This window comes from Salvia splendens, chromosome 13, assembly GCF_004379255.2.
Source record: "Salvia splendens isolate huo1 chromosome 13, SspV2, whole genome shotgun sequence".
NCBI lineage: Eukaryota > Viridiplantae > Streptophyta > Magnoliopsida > Lamiales > Lamiaceae > Salvia > Salvia splendens.
Genome location: NC_056044.1, coordinates 480,517 through 505,686, shown reverse-complemented (window position 1 = coordinate 505,686; position 25,170 = coordinate 480,517). Strand labels below are relative to the sequence as shown.

The window sequence follows — 25,170 nt, the reverse complement described above, 5'->3', positions numbered from 1 at the left end:
CTGCGACACTCTCTCGCCATCTCCGTTCCTTCCGTGGGGCTGTTGTTGTTCGATCTCGCTGTTGCCACACCATGGTCGGGTATCGCCACCAATTCACGTTTGAATTTCAGTAAACGAGAGCTCATTGTTGTTGTCTTGGTCCAGCCAAGCGCCACTGTCGTTTACAGCGACGCCACCGCCAACCATAGACGCGATTGCTGCCGCTGCCGTCATGATGCCGTTTCCGTCGAGTCTTGCTATACCGTCACTTTGTTGGTGAAGAATTTACAGTTGGGAACAACCTCTTGCTAACAGTAGGAGCCAGCTGCTGCCTATGTTTTTTTTTTTTGGTTTTGGTTTCTTTTTCTTTTATTGATTTTTTTTTTTTGAGACAGAGATCGATCCATGCAAGGAATCGAACCTGCTCTGATACCATGTTGAAAAGTAAAATGCGGAAAATAAAAGTGATGGAACTCTTGAAGGCTACATTGTGATTGATTTTGGATTGTTTTTGTGATACATATTACATCCCTATTTATAGGACTATAGAAGTAAATGTACCTAGAAACTAATGAACTTGAGACTCTACATATTAATGAAATATTCCCTAGAGTCCCTAAAGGTACACTTTCCCACAATCTTGAAACTCTCATATTATATTTCCAACACTAACGGTTAGTGTCACAATTTCTATTTTGGAGTTGTATAAATCTGCTAGCTGTTTCGGTTGCTATATTGGTCCACATTTACACGGTTAGTCATAATCCGCCGCCCCCACCGAGATCGGCAGCTTAATTCTCCCCCTAAATTTCTCATTTTCGATTTTGTTGATTCAATTCGTATTCTAGAATCTATTGATTATTTCGATATGATGAAGATCAACTCCAGAACTCATCATCCGCATCAGCAGCAGCATGAGGTATTATCTCTCTCTCTTCACTATCTATCTAGCTGGAATGCGAGTGCTTCTTTTTTTTCTGTGGTTTTTGGTGGTTACCTGTGGAGAATTGCAGAAAAATTGGGCTGAAATATTGTGTTTCGCTTGCGCGTGCCTACAGCTATCGTGGAAGCGTCTCGTGGTGCGGAAGTGGCTGAACATCGCCACCCGCAACTCTGATTACTCTGCGGATACTGATACCGACTCCGATTCGGAATCAGGTGCGCCTCTCCGATCCGTCGTCGTTTTGCTCGCACTTTTTCATGACTATGTGTAATTTTGTTTTATATTTGTGCAGAAATTACTGATTATGTAGGAGAGTCGCGGTTCAAAAATGAAAAGCTGATCGGACTTCAGGTTGATGCTACTGGTAACGTGCTTCCGATTATCATCGTTGCGATTTTTCATTTCTCAGTGTTGTTTTTTAGCCGTTTTTATTTGGTCAAAGTTAGACAATTTGTTTGAGTCGAAGCATGTGGATGTGGTGGTGTTTCCTACATCGTGAGGCAGAGTATCGGTTTTTATAATATAAAAATCTTGCTTGGAGTTGGTGCATTACTTTACATTTAATGAATTCTGGATAAGAATTTGGTTGAGTCATAATGACTTGTGCCAAACTACTTTGATAGTTCAGAGAGTTTATTTTGTAATCCACTGGAAATATATGAAGTCTCTATGTATTTTCCTATTGTTCAAATTTGTCTTGTTTATTGATTTGACTCTAAGAGTGATGAAGGGTAAATGGTCTTCTCTCCGGGTAACATGTATCAGCTGGAAATATATGATGTCTAGTACCAGCCACTGTAATATAGTATATCAGAGTTAGGCATGTAATTATTGTCCAATGAACAGTTTGGTGTCATCTAATTGATCTATCCTTGGCTGTTATGTTTTCCTATTAGTAATAAACAAGAATTACCTATTTAGGAATAAAATTTGGTATGTGGCATTGACGAATAAATTATTCCCCTTTGGTAATTTTATGGAACCTACATATTCCAAATCACTATTAGATAGATTGCTTCAAGTGGTAAAAAAACATATTTTACTATTGCTTTGTACAGGAATCACTTGGTGGGCTTTTTAGATAATTTTACTGCCTGCATATATGGCAACAGGATTGCTTTTTGACATGATCTGAGCTGATCAACTTTTGTAATCCTGTCGTCTTACAATAGAGTATAAATACTTGAGATGTTATGTGAGTTTGGTGTGTAAATCATCAAAGAGAACATATTTGAGTGTGTGACGGCGCTTTCAGATGCTCTGAGTTTATGACACACATTTGTAGTTAATTTGTTATAACAAACTTAACAAAGACATCCTCTCTTAGACTGCCTTAAATGGTTTGAGCAATTTTTCTTATTAATGGCAGTTTTTCTTCATCTCATGCCAATGCCATTAATGCTATTTTGGCTCGAGCATCGAACTAGTTGTTTCTAGAGGTATTTAATTGTTCTCTCTGTCACATTTTCTCGATCAGATGCTCTTGACGCTCTTCCCAGGTTAAGAAGACGAAAATCAGAGACATTTCGAGCTCAGTATATAGACACAAAGGAAATCAGGTAGGTAACCTTTTGCATTTTCTCTGTGAAAGCAGCTTATTGATGTAGCAAATTAATCATCTGCTAATCATAAGGTTAAGTTAGAAATGTGGGTATTGAATTCTATTATCTTCTTTCTTTGTCTTTATTAGAATATGTGTTGCCACATGGAATGTTGGGGGAAGAATTCCACCTGATGACATAGACCTCGATGATTGGTTAGATATTGATAATCCTGCCGATGTTTATGTAATTGGGTGAGTTCATTATATGCTTTTAAATACACCTTTTGTTACTTATCTACATTTCATTATGTAAATATGTAGTCATGACATATGTCTCTGATCCTTCTGTATATGCTATCCTCCTTATCATATATTGAACAGATTGTGAGGTTTCTGTATTATATCACACTACAATTTCATTTTGTGGTTCTTTTGGCAAAACGTACATGTAATGCATAATAGGTGAAATCCTAATTTATGTAAGTTTAATGTCACATTTACTTTGTTATGCATGTCTAGACTTCAGGAGATTATCCCCTTAAATGCTGGAAATATATTTGGAGCTGAAGACAACCGCCCAGTTTCAAAATGGGAAAACTCAATACGTGAAACTCTGAATCAAGTTCCGCCAGCGACTAAGTTTAAGAGCTACAGTGATCCACCTTCACCATCAAAGTATAAGCCATCTGAGGATGCCCCCGACATTGAAGAGGAAATTTTGCTTGAATCTGACAGTGATGTTGAGGAGGAAATCCACCCACTGAATTTAGACCCTAATGTTTTTGAGGAAATTGAGGATAGAAGGGTTATAGGAGATGATTTTGTCTGTGCTGATCCATCTGTCTCCAATGGCCATAACAACTCGAGGAATTCCGTTAACAAAGATTTACAAAGGCAGTTATCTTCTCCAAAGATGCTGGACAGATTGTATTTCTCCAGAACAGGAGATTCTGAAGAAACTGCAGATGTAACAGATACCTATAACAAAAAATTAACGAGAACAATCAGTGGGACAGAAAGGATAGGCTTAAGCTGGCCAGAGCCACCACTTAATCTCTTAGGTCAGCATGTTTTTGATAGGCACAACTCCTTCAAATCCTCCAAGTCTTTCAAGACATCCGACTCTTTCAGAACATATAGTTCTTTCAAATCAACCGCATTCAATGAGAACAGAATGCGAGCGGAATTAGCTTCACTAGCAGAACTTGACCTTGAATCTCTAATTAACCGGAAGAGAAGGCCATCATATGTTAGAATTATAAGCAAGCAAATGGTTGGCATCTTTGTTACCATATGGGTTCGCAGGAGCTTGCGGAAGCATATACAAAACTTGAAAGTATCTACCGTTGGTGTTGGTATTATGGGCTACATCGGCAACAAGGTTTGTTCTCTTGATATTTATCTAGCCTTTTGGTAAATACCAGGGTCTGTAATTACAGTTTCTGTATTCACTGTTTAGAACACATGTTTGTGAACTTTCAGTAGATCCTAACTCGTACTTCCATTTTTTCTTTTCCTTTACTTCATGTGTGGCACATCAGTCATGAAATCAATGTGTATGCATATTCCTCTTTATTATTCAGCTTTTTTCTCTTGATACTGTTCATGAATTTTCTCCGGCCCATCTCTTGTCTTCAGGATGTGTCGTGCTTAGAGCTTCCACTTGCCTTATTTTCTTTTGGTGATAGATAGATGTCAAGTGGCATGACTCTCTCACTCTTTCATATAGGGATCGATATCAGTAAGCATGTCTATTCATCAGACGTTCTTCTGTTTTATTTGTACCCATCTAACATCTGGCGAAAAAGAGGGAGATGCTAACAAAAGGAATAATGATGTGCAAGAAATTCATCGACGGACACACTTTAATTCACTTGCTGGTTTGGGGCATCCCAAGAAAATATATGACCATGAGTAAGTATGACTATCCTTTTTCTCAGTCTTTTTGTTATAGGATTAAGTGTTAGAATTGAATTGGTCATAAAAAATGATGTGTAAGAACCATGCAAATTATCAAGAATTGTCTAAAATAAGTGTGACGTAATGGGCATAGATACTTGGCTCACATTGTTTAGTTAAATTGCATTTCCTAATTAAAAGCCTGATGTAAGATTAATTGAGAGATTTTCTTTTTATGGGATCCTAGTGATATTACTATGAATTACAGTTCCAAACGGTAAGGCATTTGAAATGAATATATGTGACATAAATTCTTACTGGTTGTAGGAGAATAATCTGGCTGGGTGACCTAAACTATCGAATCAATTTACCCTTTGAGCGGACTAGAGAACTTATTTCCAAAAAGGACTGGTCCAAGTTAGTCGAGCGGGATCAGGTGAGACTTCATGTTCTTACTCTTTCTTCTTCTAAATTTGGTAAAAATACTAAAAGCTGTCTTTGTTAAGTACCTTCCTTATGTTTTCACCTGTTTAAGCTGTGTCCATAATTGGTAATTAGATTTCATGATGGAAACATTGTTTCCCCAAAATTTTCTCAGTCTATCTATTTATTTTACATCTAGCTTTCTTAACCCTTTTGCAGCTTTCGAAGGAGTTCAGAAAAGGACGTGCATTTGACGGATGGTCTGAAGGTACTTTGACCTTCGCTCCAACATACAAGTATGAATTCAACTCAGATTCTTACAGTGCCGAGGAGCCAAAGGCCGGCAGGCGAACTCCGGCCTGGTATGCACCATCCTCTTCAAAAAAGTTCCTTTTCATTCATAGTATGGCTCTTATATTTCATTGGGTTTATTTATTGATACGGTCTTATAATTTCACGAGTGGATCCCGTTTAAGCTTCTTTTCTTTCTACATAGTACTAGTTTTCAAGTGAAAATAAAAAAATCTTGACAAGTTGATGAAGAAACTGTGGTTGTATGAAATCTATATGCGTCTTTCTTCTCTATATTCAATTCATGCAGGTGTGATCGTATACTATCATACGGGACAGGAATGAAGTTACTAAGCTATAAGCGGTCAGAATGTAAGCTATCAGACCATCGCCCTGTGACTGCCTCTTACATGGTTGAGGTCGAAGTATTTTCACCTCGAAAGTTGCAGCGAGCGCTCACCTATACTGATGCAGAAATCGAACAAAATGAGATCGTGACAGAAATGGGACTTGGTGCCGATTTAAACCAGTTTCTCTTGGAAGAGGTATAACTCACCACTGCATAAAATCCATAAAATGAACAAAAACACATCTTTTCTTGATTTGTTTAGTATAAACTCTAGACAACATATCATCACCAGAAAACGATAGGTGCCGACTTGGTACATAATCGTGATGTGTGTTCGTGTACAGGATAAGACGTACTGGGAGCGGTGAAGGGCTTCAACCTCCTGAAGAAACACACAATAGAGGTCCCATTGACTCGCACGAGAAAGTTTCGAACGAGTCACTGGTAACAAACACATCCATTCTTTTGATTCTTTGCCAGATATGTTGGGAGTTTCGTAGTGTGGTTTTTGGTGTGTACATGTATTTTTTTTATGTGCAGTTGATTTTTCAGTGAGATGAGGTGTAGAGAGAGATAGGATAGGTGTAGGCAGAAATGGTTTATAGAGCCAATGCCTCATTCTTCTTGTTTGGGATTACAAAATTTGTGATAGATTATCTGATTCATATTATATAACAACGCTTCTCCTTTGTTTCATTTACTGGAATTGATTGTAGTTTTTAAGCATCTTATAAACTCATAGGTAAATTATTGTAATTATAAAGAATTATTTTTACCAATCTCACACATCCCACACTAACAGCTCGTTGTAGTTTCAAAGATTTTATTTTGAAGAGTCAAGACCAAGACATCAACCGCCATCGGTGGTCCCAATGACTAATTTTCTTGCTGATTTACGAGTATTATTCGATGGGTCGGACAATGACTAACTTTCTTGTTGATTTAGGGTATTCACTATGGGGAGCCCGCGGCTATAGCCGCGGGTTGGTGCGGAGGGCGGGCGGGCTATAGGGGAGAAGTTGTCCGCCCGCGGGGCGGACACCGAAATGGGGGCGGTAGGGGGCGGACGGGCTTCAGCCGACTCCGGGGCGAGGATGCGGCGAAATGGGGGCGGACGCGGCTATAGGCGAGGCGCCTATAGTGGCGGCACCGACTGCCGCGGCTATAGCAGATTTTAATTTTGTTTTTTTTTTTTACATTTCAATTCACCTATAAATACACCACACACCATTCCAACTCTACATCTATAAAAATTTCTCTCACTACAATTTGGGGTCGGAAATGAACAATTTGTGGAGAGACAGATGGAATGCTCTGATTCAACAGGTGCAACACCAGGTGGGCGTACCACGGAGCAGTGAATATTTGATCCAACGCTTCGCTGATATGCGCAGGACCACATCACATAACACACTACAGGCCGATTTGATTGAAGAAGTGTGGGCACGTAGGGGAGGTGGTGGCGAGTGCAAACATGTTAGTGATTTGTATTAGATTAAATGTAGTGTGTAATTTTAATTTTAATTTTAATTTTAATTTTAATTTTAATTTTAATTTTAATTTTAATTTTAATTTTAATTCTAATTCTACTTCGTATAGTCGTGTTCTTCTAATTACGTATAGCCAGATAAATTTGTTCATAATTACTTGAAACATTATAAAATGAAAGTTGATTATAAAATTTGGGGGCTATTGGAGGTGTCCACTATAGTGGCGGACACAAAATTTTGGGGCTATGGACAAAAACTGAGGCGGGGCTATTGGGTGTGTCCGCCTTATAGTGGACACTCTTACTAGTATTATTCGATGGGTCGGACAATGACTAATTTTCTTGCTGATTTACGAGTATTATTCGATGGGTCGGACAATTGACTTCGGATTTAAGTCTACTCCATATCAAAAGTCACATAGGAGGAGACACCTCAAAAGATTGATTGAATGAATGACTTAAGAATTTCAGACTGTTCTATATCCAGTCAAGAAATGAACCTATGAAAATAGGAGACACCTCGAAAGATAAACCATCTTACTCAAGGATTTAAGACTATTCATCCAAAGTCGAAGAATCAAACTTGTGACATTTAATTAAGGATAGATGAGACTATTCGATTCAACCCATAGTTAAGTTCAAAGATTCTTTGATTACATTACAACATCCATGGCTTCTAATTAGAAGATTAATATCAACTCAAAAATATGTAAGTAGCCACTACATTACTAAATCCATAACTCGTGATCAATTGAAGCACTTAATCCAACTGGAAAAAGGGTACAACAGAAGCAAGCAATTTATGAAGAAAGGAGATGCCTCATAAATCATCTCATGTAAATTTAAGCACAAAATTGTCTTAAGAGAACTATATAGCCTGAACAAAAAAGACTTGTTTGATGAAGCAAAACCACCTCTCAAAATGTCCAAAATTACTACTATTGCAAAACCTAGTTCATCCTTCTGATGAGCTCGTTGATATAGTCCTCGCGGTTTCCAGCATCTCCTCCTTCTACGTAGTGATTCCTCTTTCTCTGCAGACCACCCAAGGGCGCAGAGAGTTGGAATGGCCAGAGGAAGTTGTTGGCTTCCTTGAAGTGAGGCCCAACAGTCAAGATCTCATGGATAAGATCTTCGATGCAGATGATCCCGTGCTTGCCAAGGGTCTGGGAAAGAAAGTCAGGTGTCAGTGAAAAATTGAAAATAGCCAAAGCAAGGAAGTAGAAGGAATAAGCTACTAACCTGTTCTATGATTGAGTTATCTGTCAAAGCAATACGCTGCTTGTTCACTTTGCCAAAACCCCTCTTGTATATCAATTCTTTCACGCTCTTCAAGTTCGGGTAACCAAAAGTCACATATGGTTCGACCCTGTGCAACATGTTCACTGTTGCCTTGTTAACCTTTAGGAACACTCCATTAAAAATCTGCATCCACAAGTTTGAAATTGAAATTATATTAAGAGTTACACAAGAAGGTTAAAAGGTAAAACGTGTATAACAAAAGAGATATAAACACAAAATCGGTATGTATTGATAAACTTATCGTTTCAAGGTAACACTATTAGAAAATAGCTATTCTTAGCTAGTTAAACAGAGCATAGACAAACATAAGTAAATTACTTATTTTTCAGTCATCGAGCAAGACATCCATTTATATAGCTAAGTTTCACAAAAAGGCTATCTATCTAATCAGAAACCTTAAGAAATTGATCATGAACACTAAGTAGAGAGAACCACAAACCATGAAACCAATATCTTAGACAGCTGTAAAGGAACATAAAAGAGATGAATCATCACCTGACGCAGACGCAGAAGCTGCAAAATTTTCTTGGTTGTGGGATGCATCGCATTAATACTGAGTGATCAAGGAAGAAAGACATGTAAGTTTGACAATATCAATCACACAGAACCAATCACATCACTCCACATAACAAAATGCGCGTACCCACGAATGCGAATGATGAACAGCAGCTTAGCTTCTGGGTTCACATAGAATCCTCCTTTCAACCTCGCCTCACGCTTCAATTGAATGAGCTCCCTTTCCTAAGGCACCAATAATCATCACAGAGTCAGTGAGCAAACCAAACAGTAACACAACCACATCAGATGGCAAAAGTCTCTGGCAACACACCTGTGCCGCGTATTCCTTGGCATAGTCCTTAGCTCTGTTGTATATCAGCTTCCTGTTTGCAGATTTCTTTTCCTTGAGAGCTGCAACCTCCTGCTTTTTCACCAAAGCCCATTCCTCTGTTCTCTTCTGTTTCTTCAAAACAGACTCCGGAACAATTTGTCCTCCTTTCTCAGCCATCTACACCAAAACCAAACATCCTTGATCAGTTCTTCAAATAATAAACACATCTTTTCAAAAAAAATACAACCTGAACCTCAAAGGTTCAAACAAGAATGACTGACAAAACCTGATGCAGAAATAAACTACTTCTATAGTCAGATATCTATCTATATATACCAAACAGGCAAACATCATAAGCACTTTTTAAAGCATTGGTCACTAATTCATATAAAAGCCACTAAATTGAGCTGTAAAACTATTTTTCAGCTCTAAATACTCATTATCAACAAAATAAAGCATTGAGCTATCAAAGAAGAATAAGGGAAGATCTGGCCAAAGAAGAAGGAAGGAGATTTTCATTTTCTCCATTTTGCAATAGTCAATCACAGAGTATCTAAAAAGACTCAACCTTTTTACACATTGAGTATTATCTTTTATAATTGCTAGTACAATTTATGCTTCAAATCACGCTAGCCAATATGAATTTCTATTGCGGTCCGATTTTTAAAGAGCAATAAAGAACATAATTCATGAATCATTTCAAATTACGCACATCGATCATATACTCTATGCAGTCGTTATTCCAAAAATGAAATGCAGCCAAATAAATCGGAACTGTAAAAGAAAATAACCTTACTTCGATCGTAGCTGAATCGGCAAATGCTGAGAAGAAGTGAAATTAGGGTTTCTATTGTTTCCTTTTAATTTATTGAACTCCCAAAAGGCCCTAAATTAGCTTGGGCTAATTCATTAAGGCCCAAAAGAGTATGTATTTTGTGGGTTATTGATTTAGTTTGGTTAATTTATTCCTTTACTATACCCAAAATGAAATTTATAAATTTTATGTAATTATAGACACTACTACTTCAAAATACAAAGTAGTATTATAAAATATAGCTTTTCAAATTTCGAAAGAAATAAGGTTTTGTGTTTTGTATAAATGAAAATAACGATGGGATGATAGTTGTTTAAATTACGAAGTTTCAATGTTTGCTAATTGATAAAACGATATTTTTTATGATATGCTTAAAACATGTTGTTTGATTAGAACTAGTGTAACCCCCGCGCTATGCGGGGCTTAAAATAAATTCATTCTATTAATTTGACGTTGTGAATAAATTTAATAAAATAAATAACAACAACATCACGTAAGATTAAAAAAATAAAAAAATTTATATACTAACTGTATGTTGAAAAAACACACATATAAATATTACTCACAAAACTTAAAATTAGAACAATAAAATAATAGTTTGCAAGTTATGAAAAAACTTATTTGTAAACAACCGTAACATTACAACAATAAGAACAACAACAAAAATAGTGGTAGTATATAATGTGCGCAAAAACAATGTGTATTTTTTGCTCTTTGTCTTTTCGTTGACTTTGGGTATTTTCTTTGCATGGAAAATATGAAAGTGACGAAATTGGAGACGAATATGCAAAGCATTATTTCAGTATATTTTAGATAGACAACTTATGTGATTCCTTAATTTGTAAAAAAAAGAATTATTATATCAAGACCAGAAAAAATTAAAAGAAAACTAACAAAAAAATAAAATAAACTAACTTTAAGAAAAAGCTTAAATATGAACTAACATCACCCAAACAAAGAATATTGAATAGGAGTTAAAAGTGCTATTTTCCTCTCTCTCTCGAAGGGGACTATATCTCCACCGCCTCTAGTTCTATTAATCGTTGTAGAAGAACTCTCGTCGTCGGCTGCTGGATTTTTATTAGTAATAATTTGCTGGTCTTTGGCGCATTAATAAACCTGCCTTACTACTACAAAGGAACCTACGAAAATTAATTATTAATAGACAAAATGTACGTAATTAGCAAAGGATTGTAAAGATATTAATGTGAATATACGAATTATTGTTGGGCCAAAATAAAATTAGTAGAAATGAGAAATCAGAGTCAAAATAGGAAAAGCCCTAAAAAATGTATACCATATTTACGCTTAATATGGATGTAAATTTCAATTGACAGGATATTTTTACAATTTAGAAAGATGTAATTTAAATATCTCTATTTGTATTATATTCGTAAACCCTTGTAGAGAAGAGTTGAGCGCCTCTCTCTATTTTTACTTTGAAACTTTTCTGTTGATTTTTGCTCTACCTCCTCCTCTATTTACTACCATCACCTCCGGTCCGCTCTTCAACTATCACCATCTCTCGCACGACTGTCAGTCTACTTCCTCTGTCGCCCTTTACCACTTCAGTAGAACTATCGTCAACCGAAGCTAAAAGTTTAGGACGATGTGTAGCGTTAGTGTACTCGGTTGTCGATAGCCGTGTAGTACGGAATGCTTCTCGTTTGACACATGAGAATCATCGCCGGCAACACTTTTTTCCCACCACGGTCATGAGAGACTTTTGATTAATAGAATTGGTATTTATACAATATTTCGTAGCTTTTGGTATTCTTTTCATTTCACATTCTTCTCTATTTAGTGAGCACAATTTAATTTATAATAAATTAAATCAACATTAAATTGTCTCACTAATTTTTGTGTTAGAATTAAAATTAAATGGATTACATTCCAACTATTATTCGGTTTAATTGGATTAAATTCGAATGGTAATTGTCTCCAATTAATTGATGGAGAAAAACGTTACAGCTTTCCTAATTATTTAGATATAAGTTGATTATTCATTTGATGTTCTAAAATGACATTTTTTGATTTTTTTTCGAAACACCCTTTCGTCGTCAAGAAATTTTGGAATTTTGATTCACAAAATTTATTTGTAAAGAATAGTATTTATTGAGATTTTTTATACCAATATTTGATTTAATTTAATGAAATTAGCTAGTTTTAAAATTTAGCCATTTATTTCAATTGTACAAATGGGCGAAATTGTTGTTATTTGCTGATTTGAAGATTGAGTGATCGTTAGTGCCAGTTACAAATTTTGGGTAATAAATGCATTAATAGTATTTAATTATCCTAATCAACCAAATATTTAGATTTATTGAAAATCTTGCATAAAATTTATAAATATTCAAATTCATGCCTATAACTCATAAATATTTACATTCAAGGCCAAAACTCGCCTTTTATATATGTATAGATAAGAAAATAAAGGAGAAGAACTATTTATTTAATTCAATTAATATCATTTCGAGTATTACTAAAAGATAGTATCATTTTATATATTGATAAGGTCAAGGGCAATTGAAAAAATTTAAAACTTCATAATTTATTTTTGAGATATTGGTGAATTTTATACGTTTTTTAGTTCTATCTTGCGAAAAGATATATAGATTGTAGTTAATTACTCCCTCCGTCCATGAAATATTGTCCAAATTTGACTCGACACGAGTTTTAAGAAATGTGAATAAAATTTAGTTGAAAAAGTTAGTGGAATAATGGCCTCACATTTATATATTAGTTTTGTAATAATATTGAGTGTAAAGAATTAGTGGGAAGTGGGGTCTATAAAGCAAAGCGGACAACTTTTCACGAGCGGACTAAAATAGCAAAAAATGGACACATTTCACGGACGGAGGGAGTAACTCAATCTTTTGCTCACAAATAACTTCCAATAGTTCTCAAGTTTTGTCTAACTATAGCTATTCCAACAAGATAAAAGTATACTACAAAAGTTAGATTCTAATTTTTGAATGGAAGCAAACTTCATCATTCACTACCCCAACTACACTCTTTTATCCAACTAGTTTAATTAACTGTTTTAATCCAACTAGTCTAACTGTTTTTAACTGCTAACATAGGATTGATCACCGCTCTGTCTACGTGGAAGCATATTAGCCAATAGCACAGGAGCTCTATGCAGACTATGCTAGCATCGATGCACGCTAGCATTTCTTCGTCTACTCCCAATTCATGGGAAAATCCAATTTTTCAGCTCACATTCAAATTCGTATTTCAATTTCATCAGTCGCCATGTATCTTCTCAAGGTAAACGAAAAATAGAAAATTTTAGCTTACCTTTTATTTAATTTTTTTTAGCTTTGATACACTGTCGTTTTGGTGCTGTGATTGCAGACATGGAGATCAGTAGCATTTGGGGTATATGGTTACCAGAATTTCACCAAAAAGGGTTTTTTGTGAGTCCCATTCTCATAATTCTGTAAAAAAACTAATCTTTTTTGGGGGTTTGTGTATTCTGCTCTAAATATTTAAGAGTTTTCATCTGCTTTAATTTGTTTGTCAAATCTTGATTTGTGTTGTGGAGACCAAGTTGACTCATATTGCTGAAATTGAGCTGTGTTCATGTCAGAAATTATACTCCATAACTTTTGGTCCTTTTTAGTGAATGAATTCATGATCAACTCTTGATTTTGCTTTATGAAGACAAAGTTGCTGAAATTGAGCTTGTTAAACAAAAGTAATCAACTTTACTCTTGTTAGTAAATGTTCTAATGATCAAACTTGTGACTGTTTGAAATTGATAATCGTTCTGCTCCATCTAAGTTGTGTGTGAGATCTCTTTGTGAAATCTTGATTTGGGATATTTCTGATTTTGAGCTGTGTTGTGTCAAAATGAATCAACTATACTCTTGTTGGTAAATGTTCTAATGATCAAACTTGTTGACTGTTTGAAAGCATCATTGTTCTACTCCTAATTTGTGTGTAGTTTTAAATTCTTTGTCAAATCTTGATTTGGGGTATTGCTGAATTTGGGTGGTGTTATGTCAAAATTGATCAACTTTGCTCTTGTTGGTAAATGAATTAATGACCAAACTTGTTAACAGTAGAAAGCCTCATTGTTCTGCTTATCTAAGTTTTGTGTGTGTGTTGAAATTCTTTATCAAATCTTGATTCGTTTCATGGAGACAAAGTTGGCTTAAATTCTTTTTTGTTAAACAAAATCATACAATCAAACTTGTCTTCACCTTCACATAATCAAACATGTGTGTGTGTGAATTGTGATTGGTAATCTCCTATGTCAGGGAGCATTCAAAGAATTTCAGATCAGAAGAGATGCAAGCACGAATCGAAGGGAAGAATTGCGTTGTGACGGGGGCGAATTCTGGCATTGGCTATGCAACTGCGGAGGGCCTAGCTGCACGGTTCGACTTTCTTGCAATATATCTTCCATTCTCCACTGCCATATCATACAAATCTCACATGCCTTGTTTTTTCGTGCTTCTGAAGTGGAGCAACGGTGTATATAGTGTGCCGGAGCAAGGAGAGGGGCGAGGCCGCACGCTCAAAGATCCAGTCTGCAACGGGCAATAAGAATGTCCATTTGGAGGTATTGTATCATTTTCTGCATCGTTTCTACGCTTGATCCTGCGTTTACTTGCCCCGTTTCTTGCAGATTTGTGATGTTTCTCGCATTGGCGATGTGAAAACTTTGGCGTCGCGATTTTCAGTGAAGGATGAACCTGTGCATATTCTGGTAAATTTTGATGCTTCAACCAACTTTGTTACTTTTTAGTCTCCTAATTTTGGATGATTTGATCCATCTTTGAAGGTTAACAATGCTGGTGTGCTCGAGCAAAAGCGTCTCACTACCCCCGAAGGGTAAGCCCGCATTCACGACTGTGTGTAGCATAACGTTCCTCTATCTACTAAGACGGTTTTTCCCCTTTACAAAATCTAGGTACGAGATGAATTTCGCGGTGAATGTTCTTGGCACGTACACTATGACCGAGCTCATGCTGCCGTTGCTAGAGAAGGCTGCACCTGATGCTCGGGTCATCACGGTTGCATCGGGCGGAATGTACACCTCTCCATTGACGGAAGATCTCCAGGTAACTTGACCAAATCTTTGCAACCATTTACCTCGTCTACAAAGCTCGTGTCCCTGGTCGTTAAACACGGTTTATCTTCGCAGTTTAACAGCAAGGAATTCAACGGAGTCGAACAATATGCCCGGAACAAACGAGTGCAGGTGGCATTGACAGAAAAATGGGCAGAGACGAACAAGGACAAGGGCATCGGGTTCTACTCAATGCACCCGGGGTGGGCAGAGACACCCGGAGTCTCCAAGAGTCTGCCCGATTTCTCAAAAACGTAAGCTCGTTTTCCCGTATAATCCTCGTGTCACTCAAAGCAAACGCGACATAGTTCCATGTCTCGGACTTTCAACCTAAATCGAGCTCGTGCTTGCAGGTTATCGGGAAACCTTAGAACGAGTGAGGAAGGGGCTGATACGGTGATATGGCTAGCCCTACAACCTAAAGAGAAGCTCGTCTCCGGAGGGTTCTACTTCGACCGGGCTGAGGCGCCTAAGCACCTGCCTTTCACAGCCACAAAGGGCTCACATTCTGCTATAGACTCCATTATAGTTAAACTCCATAGTTTGGCCAATTTATAGTGAAACTATATATATAGTATATGGATACCAGAAATTTACCAAAAAAAAGGTTTTTTGTGAGTCTTTTTAAAACCTGATCCCTTTTGGGGGCGTTTTATTAGTTAATCAAAGCTTGATTTGTTTTGTGGAGACTCATATTGCTGAAATTGAGCTGTGTTTATGTCAAAAATGATCAAGTTTTGTGTCTTTTTTAGCTCATGCTAGAAAAGGCCGCACCCGATGCACGTGCCATCAGGTGGAATGTACACCTGTCCACTGATGGAAGATCTGCAGCTAACTTTACCTAATCTTTGCAACCATTTTATCTTTGCTAACTGAATAGTGCCCTGATTTTTCGCAGCATACAAAACAAAATTTAATTCAAACCATTTTACAAATAGTTAATTATATCAATAAATAATTATTTAATTTTGCTATTTATGAGCCTATAATTCATCTTAATTATGAATTGAGTTTATATATATAGAAGATTAGTTTTGGAATAAATAGCATTCCATGAACATCATAACAATTTTAAAATTATGCCATAATTTAAGTTTCGCTTTTAATGCATAAAGCTAAAAGTTTTTTTTTCACTTTTTCTTATCTTAATTATTAATATTATCATTACATAATCAAATTATTTTATCTCAATTTTTTTACACAAATTTTACTAAACTCATAATTTTGTACATCACACCTATATTTTGGTAAAATTGATTACTTTTATCAAATGTATTATTGTACACGCAATACAATGATAATGTTTCTTATTTCAAATAAATATTTCATACTTTGATAAACAAATAAAATGAGCCATGTAAAATAGGACGGGTGTGGTACTAGTTAATATATATAGAGAGAGTTTTAATATCTCACTGAGGAAAATCTGTTTGTCCAATTCATCAAAACTACTAAACACTTGATTGAACATTTGTTACATTTGTATCACTATACACACAAATTTTGTATGTGTTTGTGTGAAAGAGAGAGACTTAGAAAAATCTGAAGTGCAATTCATTATCAAAATTACTAAACACTATATATATGGATTGAACACTTAAATTATATCACTATACAATACACAAATTTTGTGAAAAAGAAGGGGGGTTCAAGAATGAACACTTTCTTGGCTCTTCCTACACATCTCTAGTCGAGTTCGCAGGCATCTCGTCCCCGCCTCCGCCTTTCAAGATTTCCGGCTTTTTCAACCAGTACTGTTCAAACCTCTGCCTTGCATACTCCTTGTAATCAAACTCAATGTGGCTCACGTATGCCTGCATTTTTAATGAAAAAATTTCATTAGTTTAGTATGAAATCATGCTATAAATCCTGTCGAAAAATCAATACGAAAATCGAGTATGTACCGAGATCAGCCCCCACAGCCCCCAGAAGAGGTGGTTTGCTAGAGCGTATCTCTCCACATCATCTGCTAGCTGATCTACTGGTGTCTCACTTGCTTCTTTTCCTGTGAAAATTCAATGATAAAATATCGATAAAAGTAGATAATGATATAAAAAAATGTATGAATAAATAGTCTTTGATATTTATGCCAAGTTTGACATAGATGTATGAATTGGGAGAAATAGACAGACTTACTTTGGATCAAGATTTGACATTTTTCTAATGTGAAAAGATATATCAACAATGACTTATACCTACTTCTATTCAATTGGTTTATTGAGTAATCTACTTTTTTGATGTTTTTCTTCGACCGTTCGTAGATGCTACACTCGATGAATAATTCCACGATACCCGTGTGATTGGACAGCCATCGTATACAACATCGAGAGGTTTCAAGTTCGAGTCATGGTTTATAAATTTGAAAAGAATAAAAATAAATGAAGAAAACCAACCTGAAGAGCTCAGATATTTCCTTATGAATCTCTTCCTCTCTTCTTCACCTTTTCAACAAATTAAATAAAAAAGATGAATAAAGTAATTTTTAAAAAATGGATCTTGATTCACACACAAACGCACACTAACTAACCTGGATATTTGGTGTAGTCCAATATGTGAGGTGTATCAGTGTGATAATTTGCAGCCATTTCACAAAAATGATTAGCAATGTCATATGCAATAGGATTATAGCTTGCATATTCATAATCCTGCAAATAAATTCCCACAAAAATTTAACAAAAATAAATAAATGCTACTGCTCATTGAAGCTCAGAAACTTCGAAGGGAGGCGTACGATTATAGTTATGGTTGAGTCGTTGTCATCGATCATGATGTTCCCGTACTGCATATCGTTGTGGCAGAAGCCGATTTCTTGGTGATCCATTGATATGGCTTCCTCTAGCAGGGTGATTTCTTGCTCCAAGATGTGTAGTTTGTACTCATTGGTGTCACCGGGAGAGCACAGGCTCTTGGCCACGGAGAGCCAGTTTCTGCACGAGGCGAAAACGAGCAATCAGAACAGGTCTCATGAGGTTTACTTTGCATATTGGTAATTATGTAGTCACAGATTGTTGGTACCTCAGTCTGTTCCATAGGAGTGGCTCTTTCGGAGGTGGCATTTCGAGCTCGTGGAAATCCCTCATCTTCGCTGATATCAGGGCGGACGTCTCGGGGTCACGGAGATCAGCAGATGATAGAGTCTGGACAAGTGAACAGATTTTCAACAAGAGGGAAAATGGCATTCAAGAAACTGCAGAAAACTAAAGATTGTTTGTTGATAAATTTTTTGATTCTAATCTTAGTTTTCTGCTTAATTCAACCTTCAGGTTTTGTAGTATCATTACTTCTCAAAAAAAGATAAAATTATAAGCAAGAATCACTTTCAAAACTCTACTCATTCAACATTTTCACAAAAAGCTCAAAGAAATGAAGAAAATCCAGATCAGAAATTTCTTCAATGAGAAGCTCAAATGCTGAAGGCATAAACATGAACAAGAATCAACATCGCGAGAAGCTCAAACCGAAGGCGAAAACACGAATACGATCAATAATTTAGATCAACAATCAGAATTAGACCACAACAACAGAAGAATTAGCATATTGAATCAAATTGAAAGCTAAAAATGGAACAAAAATAAAGTCATCAAATCAAGATCAAGAATCATGTCAATGAGAAGCTTCACATGAAAAAGAATCAACATCAAGAATAATCCAATGAAAAGCTCAAGATTGAAAGCAAAAACACTTCAACATCAAGAATCACTCAAACTATAAATAAACAAGAAAAAAAACATGAACAAGAAATCACCACTTCCAAAAATGTGAAACAACACCAAAACATACATACATACCCTTGCATAGATGAACTCCTCAACTCTTCCCACTTTGAAATGCCCCAAGAGCTTAGGCCCGTAACCATGCTCCGACAAGCACTCGAACGTCCTAATCTCCTCCTCCCGGTTGAAAAACAGATCAAGCCCATCCCCATAAACCCGAACCAAAACCGTCCTCACACCGCCACCACAATCATCTCCATCAACCTTCTTAATAGGCCAACTAAGTCTATACACCACATTAGTCATCGCACCACTCAAATGAACCACCTTCAAGCCCTCAACGTCAAACACTTCTCCCCAATTCGAAGCAAGAGACATCAAAAGCTTCCTCAATCCCTCCGGCCAAATTCCCTCCACGAATCCATTCGTCTTCACCGCCATCTCTTTTCTTCACAAACAACAAGATTGATTGGTCAATTCAGCTCCCAACATTTCCAAAACAAAATCAAAGAATTGAAATTGCTCAATCAAAAGAATCAAAAGCAGCGCATAAATTCAATTCAAATTGAGGAATTTTCATACTCACATGTTATGACAACTATGTGAATCCTCCAAAAATGCTTCAACTTCTGCAAATTCAGCTCAAGTTAGCTCCCACAATTTTAAAAAATATAAGAATTGATACAAAGAAAATCAACGAATTCAATGAAAATCCCACAAACTAATTACTCACCTATTAAGAAAATATATTAAATCCTCGAAAATAGTCTTTGAAATGTTTCAACTTCTGCAATATGAAGGGAGAGAAGAAGACTCTGTATTTATAGAGATGAAAACGTTAAAAATATGGGATAAAAATAATTTAAATAATAATGAAAGAATCAATCATAATACACCAAGAATCAGCTTTTGATCTTGCTATAGTTTCTCCATTTCTCATTCTCACTACTTTTTAAAATTAATTTTATATATTTTTAATTATTTGTGACTGATATTTCAAAAACGGTTAATTTTGTAACTGCGCTAATCACACGCATACAAACGCGTGCCGGCATATGTCAGCCAATGGGATGAAGACACGTGTGCAGGTGAGCATTTGCCGGGAAAAAATGAACTGCCTATTTTATTTCAAAGTCAATGAGCCGCTAGATTATTGCCACGTAGCGGATTCGTTTATTTAGTTTTGCTTTTGGATATTTTTGTTATTGAAGATTTTTTGTATAAGATTGTAATAAATTGGTTTTAATCTTTTCAGTTTTAGATATGACTCATTCTGTATAAGAGAATCGGGATAAGAGCATCATTAACTCCGGCCAGGTTTTAGGCCTCAAGTCCCCTCCACACTATCATTTCCCTAAATTTGAGTCCCTGGCCCCAACTGCTCTAACCCTGCAGGCCACAACCCGGGCCGCAACTAATAAATGACACTATTCACAACTTCAACTTATTTTACACGTAAATGCAATACGTTGAACAATTCAAACCGGGAAAATTTATTGTTCAGTCGAAAAAAGAAAATTACAAATCCTAGGAAAAAAAATTACAAATCCTAAAAAAAATTTATTAAGCCTTAAAAAATAAAAATTACAAGTCCTACAAAAAATATTGAAATAATTTAGATGATAGAAACGGAGAAATTGGTGGAAGAATGTTGAACAAATGAGTATAAATGGGCAAAAAAATCAAAAAAAAAGAAAAAAAATGAATTTTGGGGGTTTGCGGCCCGTTTTGAGAGCATGCGCAGCGGTGGCGTCCGTCGCCACCGCCGTCCGCGCCGCTGGCACGGACGCCATCCGCCGCCGCTGCGCTCGCGCCGCTGGCACGGTGCTGCTCGATGTATCGAGCACGTCCGTGCCAGCGGACGCACACGTTGCGCGCTCCCATTCGTCAACGGCATAGCCGTTGTGTTTAAACATTTTTTATTTTTTTTTTAAAAAAAAATCGGTATTTAATTATAAATAATGCTAAAAAAAAAATATTTTCCAAATCCCAAAAATATGGCCGTTTTTTCCCGTTTTTTCTGGATTTTTTTAAAAAAAAAATTTCCCAAAATCATCTATAAATACACACATTCATCACTCATTTATCACATCAATTCATCTCTCATTCATCTCTCATTCATAATTCTTATACAAACTATCAACACATTCAACATTCACTCAAAACATCAAATGGATTTCACTCATCTCATGGCGGAAGCGGAGCGCGAAGAATAAGAATACTACGAACAACATCGTGCCACTTACGAAGCATATGTCGCGGCGAATACCCCCGCTCATCCTCCTCAACGCACTAGATCAAATCGCCGCTACATCCATCGTGACCGGGAGGGAGCCCACGAAAGGCTCGTTGCCGACTACTTTGCCGACCATCCGTGGTTTCCGGCAGATTACTTCAGGCGCCGTTTTCGCATGTCAAAGCGCTTGTTCATGCGAATTGTCAACACATTGTCCGCACGTGTTGAATACTTTCAAACAGGTGTAGATGCAGCCGGCCGGCAAAGTATCACGGCGTTGCAGAAGTGTACGTGTGCCATCCGACAACTCGCTACTGGGCAAACGGCCGACATCTTCGACGAGTATTTGCATATCGGTGAGTCCACTGGAATCCTTTGTTTAAAGAATTTTTGCGAGGGCGTTCGTTCTGCTTTTGGGGATGAATTCCTTCGGGCACCCACTACCGATGATTGCCAACGGTTGCTTCGTCTTCACGAATCAGTCCATGGCTTTCCCGGAATGCTTGGCAGCATTGACTGCATGCATTGGAGGTGGAAGAATTGCCCGACTGCTTGGAGGGGGCAACACTTAAGCGGTCACAAAGGCGGCGGCCCAACACTTATCCTTGAGGCGGTCGCCGACTATCGCCTATGGATTTGGCATGCATATTTCGGCGTTGCCGGATCCAACAACGACTTGAACGTGCTCTATTCTTCACCACTCTTCAATGATGTGACGAATGGTGTAACACCAGCGATCGACTTCACCATCAACGGAAATACATACCGCATGGGTTACTATCTCGCCGATGGTATCTACCCAAGGTGGTCGACGTTCGTGAAGACGCTCCACAACCCGCACGACCCGAGACGGGTTCTTTTTGCGCAGCGTCAAGAGTCAGCGCGGAAGGACGTCGAAAGAGCCTTCGGGGTCCTTCAAGCTCGATTAAACATTGTGAAGGCCCCGGCTCGGCTGTGGTACGTGGGACGAAGGGCCGACGAAGGGCCGAGGGCGGCTAGCTTCTACGACGAGGACGAAGCCGGAAGCTCAACAGCGAGGTCTCCCCCACGCCGATGCGAGCATACGACGGTTGGCCAGAGGATCGAGACAAGACACACAATGCGCGATACTCGAATCCACAATCAACTACAAGAAGACCTAATCAACCACATGTGGGCGAAATTCGGCAACGAGTAGTGGTTTTTTTAATTTTTAGGATTTTAATTATGTAATTTTTAATTTTTAGGATTTTAATTATGTAATTTTTCATTTTTAGGATTTTAATTATGTAATGTTTAATTTTATTTGTCATTTGTAATATTTATTGTGGTTTTTAAATGAATTTTAATATTATGGAAATGTTATTGTTTAATTGAATTTTAAATTAATTGTGCTCGTCCTTGCGGAAGAGCACAATTGTGGGTGTTGTGCTCTTGTCAGAGAGCATGCATGAATAGTACCGCCCGGGCCCACAACCGTGCCGCTGGCAATAGCACGGTTGTGGATGCTCTGACACCCTCCAACGCTAGCCCGGGCCGGACCCGAGAGCGTCCCCAGGCCACATCTCCGCCTCGTCTAACCCCACGCCCGGGCCGGGACTCGCTTTTTGCGGCCCGGCCTGGCGCGTTAATGATGCTCTAAGAGATTCCCTTTATCGTTATCAAGATTCTAAACTACATGAAATTATATTGGAAGTATTTATTTTCAATGCTTGAAAATTGAGATTGGTTAAGTGATTATAACCCATCAATGTGTTTCCATTCTTAGATTACATTCCCTTTTAGCTCAATCTCCTTTAGTATGAAGTAATTAAATTATTGAAAATTGACTCGTATTTGAGTAAATTAAGGTGATGTTCAATATGTTCAACAAGATAATCTATACATAAAATTATTTTGGTTTTTTACTATTATTTTAATAATTAATACTATTATTTTATTATATATATCTCATTGAATGTAAAGACAAGGCTTTAAAATATGTAACACATATAAATCTATATGTACCCACAAAAAATTAGTTAAATTATGGTTCTATTGTGGGAAACATGCAAAGTCCAATTCCAGGAGTTCAAAGTAAGAAAGCAACACAGTATCGTGATTTATTATTTACTAGTATATTATTCTTGCGTCAATAATTGACTAAAAAATCAAATAAGTATCTACTTCATTGACTTCTGAGTTTTGATGATTCAATACACTTGCATTCAATATATACTTTATATATACACTAGCATTAAATATATACTGGGCAGTACGGATTTTAAGAAATATTAAAAAAAATGAGTGAAAAAAAGTTAATGGAATAGGGGTTCCACTTATATATTAGTTTTAAATGAAATATGAGCGAAATGCGTTAGTGGAAGGTGGGACCCTATTACTATTTATGGTAAAGTGAACCGAGATTCTTATTTACGGACAGACTAAAATGAAAAAACGAGACTCCTATTCACGGACAGAGGGAGTATAGGTTTTTAATCTTCAAATAAATAAATGTAGTAGGCTATGGCTATCAATGGCGGCGCGTGAGGTGCAAAAATTTTCCACTCTTTAAATTCAGGTAAATATTTCGAATTCGTTATTTTTGTGGAATTTTTTGCTAAGTGGAGCATGCACGATTTAAGTTAGATTACAACTATAAAAATTTTCATTAGATTGTTTTTATATAAACCACTCAACAGATTACAAATCAGGATAGAGCTAGTCAAATAAAGAAAGTTTGTATACATGTAGATAGAATTTCAATTTTCAAGATTGACAAATTCAACATGATTAGACAATTAGAGGCATGTAGATGAGTTCAAAATAGAATGAAAAAAAAATTAACAAATTAAGTACTCAAAATATTCGACTTAACATGACTTATTTATAACCCTAAATTAAAAGGCTATAATTCTTTATATGTGATGCAAAATGATTGCTTTTTATTAGTGGTAGAATAATTGTCTTTATTCTAAGGAAACCCCATTAATATAGAAATTATTTCTTGCGTAAAAAAAGCAATGGTTTCCATTTTTGTGACAATTTTGAGTTTAGTGTTATTAATACACCTTTTTGTATATAACAAACCAAAACCATGCTTTTAGAATAAAATACAAACACAAAATCTTCATGATTCCAAATTAAATTTTTTGACCACCACCACCATCACCATCACCATCACCACCATGATCGATGATTAATCAATCATTTAAATATACTAAAATATACAAAATTCTAAAATATTTCTAGAATGCAAATATTGAAATACCTTGCAAATTAAATTTTAAAGGGATATTGGCATCTAAAATCATAAAACTTTCAAAAAGTTTGGTTTTTCCCACGAACTTTAAAATTAGAAAATAATATCACGAATTTTATCCCGGGTTTGTTTTTTTCCTACGAATGGAAAAATTTCATGTTATTTTAATAGATTGAAGAACAATTTCGGATGGTGTGCTCAAGAAAAACTATCTTCAAAGATTGAAAAACTTGAAGCCCTCAAAATTATTGTCGAGAAATTACGAAAACAAATCCGTATCATAATATTATTTGTGGAAATTTTTTCATTCGTGGGAAAAAACAAACTGGGGGTAAAGTTCGTGATATTATTTGTCAATTTTAAAGTTCGTGGGAAAAACCCAACTTTTTGAAAGTTTCGTGATATTAGATGACAATATCCCAATTTTAAATCCCCATATTTCCAAAATACAAGATTGGAATTTAATTTTTAGAAATCTTATAAAGTTGAATTGGATCTCTAAATAATAGGACAATATAAACTTTAGCCATTACGTTTTCTTGGAATTCTGCTTGACCAAAATAATTGGCATTCAAATATTAATGTCTGTCACCTGTTCATAAATGATTTTATCCATAAATCTTAAAATAATTATTATACTAGGAGTATATTGTTTTTCATGATAAACAGCAGCAAATTTTGCACTAACTACAGAAAGTTATCGATTTGTTAGTTTTTAAATAAAAGAGTGATCATTGTAAGATGCAAATTGCTGCCTTTATTGTTGTATGTTGATCCTATTGGAAATATTTATATTAATGACTTAAGAAAAGAGAAGATTCCAAAGTATATGTTTGGGAATCACTATCAACGGACTATAATTTTGCAATTTGTATGGTTTCGTACAATCCACCATTGTGAAACGTTGCATCAAAAATTTAGTGTTTATTCTCTATAAATTATTTTAAAAATTTACTATCTCTAATAGTCTAACTAGTCTTGAATAGTACAAGTATCGAATTAAAAAAGATTATAGTATAAAAATAAAGTTATGTGTGCGGTGATTTGGTCAAAGTATCAT

General features: G+C 36.3%; 4 protein-coding genes across 9 annotated transcripts; 2 read left to right on the top strand and 2 right to left on the bottom strand.

Moving 5' to 3' along the window:
• Positions 1-624: 624 nt before the first annotated feature.
• On the top strand, positions 625-6,419 carry LOC121762501 (type IV inositol polyphosphate 5-phosphatase 3-like). Of its 4 annotated transcripts, none has more exons than XM_042158391.1 (12): positions 625-732; positions 828-898; positions 1,038-1,137; positions 1,215-1,286; positions 2,400-2,481; positions 2,613-2,717; positions 2,985-3,846; positions 4,195-4,379; positions 4,692-4,800; positions 5,007-5,149; positions 5,389-5,623; positions 5,772-6,123. In XM_042158391.1, exons 2-12 carry the CDS (start codon positions 848-850, stop codon positions 5,793-5,795), a joined length of 1,968 nt encoding a protein of 655 aa, XP_042014325.1. In that variant the 5' UTR covers positions 625-732; positions 828-847; the 3' UTR covers positions 5,796-6,123. The 4 variants fall into 4 exon arrangements, 3 of the variants coding, with proteins under 3 accessions (XP_042014325.1, XP_042014322.1, XP_042014323.1); XM_042158388.1 differs by having other exon boundaries at positions 993-1,137; XR_006042230.1 differs by lacking the exon at positions 625-732 and adding an exon at positions 6,374-6,419 and having other exon boundaries at positions 739-898; positions 993-1,137; positions 5,772-5,871.
• A 1,222-nt stretch (positions 6,420-7,641) lies between these two features.
• On the bottom strand, positions 7,642-9,949 carry LOC121762978 (60S ribosomal protein L7-2-like). 2 transcript variants are annotated; one of them, XM_042159006.1, is made up of 6 exons: positions 9,839-9,949; positions 9,048-9,224; positions 8,862-8,959; positions 8,714-8,771; positions 8,159-8,341; positions 7,642-8,082 (listed from the first exon to the last, which is right to left on the bottom strand). In XM_042159006.1, the coding sequence occupies exons 2-6, from the start codon at positions 9,222-9,224 to the stop codon at positions 7,867-7,869; spliced, it is 732 nt and encodes a 243-aa protein (XP_042014940.1). In that variant the 5' UTR covers positions 9,839-9,949; the 3' UTR covers positions 7,642-7,866. The 2 variants fall into 2 exon arrangements, with proteins under 2 accessions (XP_042014940.1, XP_042014939.1); XM_042159005.1 differs by having other exon boundaries at positions 9,844-9,944.
• Positions 9,950-12,984: 3,035 nt separating this feature from the next.
• Positions 12,985-15,628, top strand: LOC121759940 (dehydrogenase/reductase SDR family member 12-like). The gene is made up of 9 exons (XM_042155520.1): positions 12,985-13,131; positions 13,219-13,280; positions 14,127-14,246; positions 14,332-14,431; positions 14,498-14,578; positions 14,654-14,703; positions 14,783-14,933; positions 15,017-15,195; positions 15,295-15,628. The coding sequence occupies exons 1-9, from the start codon at positions 13,057-13,059 to the stop codon at positions 15,497-15,499; spliced, it is 1,023 nt and encodes a 340-aa protein (XP_042011454.1). The 5' UTR covers positions 12,985-13,056; the 3' UTR covers positions 15,500-15,628.
• Positions 15,629-16,473: 845 nt separating this feature from the next.
• On the bottom strand, positions 16,474-19,606 carry LOC121760103 (probable choline kinase 1). 2 transcript variants are annotated; one of them, XM_042155712.1, is made up of 9 exons: positions 19,388-19,606; positions 19,241-19,283; positions 18,730-19,102; positions 17,957-18,078; positions 17,673-17,868; positions 17,469-17,586; positions 17,335-17,382; positions 16,846-16,946; positions 16,474-16,755 (listed from the first exon to the last, which is right to left on the bottom strand). In XM_042155712.1, exons 3-9 carry the CDS (start codon positions 19,093-19,095, stop codon positions 16,618-16,620), a joined length of 1,089 nt encoding a protein of 362 aa, XP_042011646.1. In that variant the 5' UTR covers positions 19,096-19,102; positions 19,241-19,283; positions 19,388-19,606; the 3' UTR covers positions 16,474-16,617. The 2 variants fall into 2 exon arrangements, with proteins under 2 accessions (XP_042011646.1, XP_042011647.1); XM_042155713.1 differs by having other exon boundaries at positions 18,730-19,097.
• Between the last annotated feature and the right edge of the window lie 5,564 nt (positions 19,607-25,170).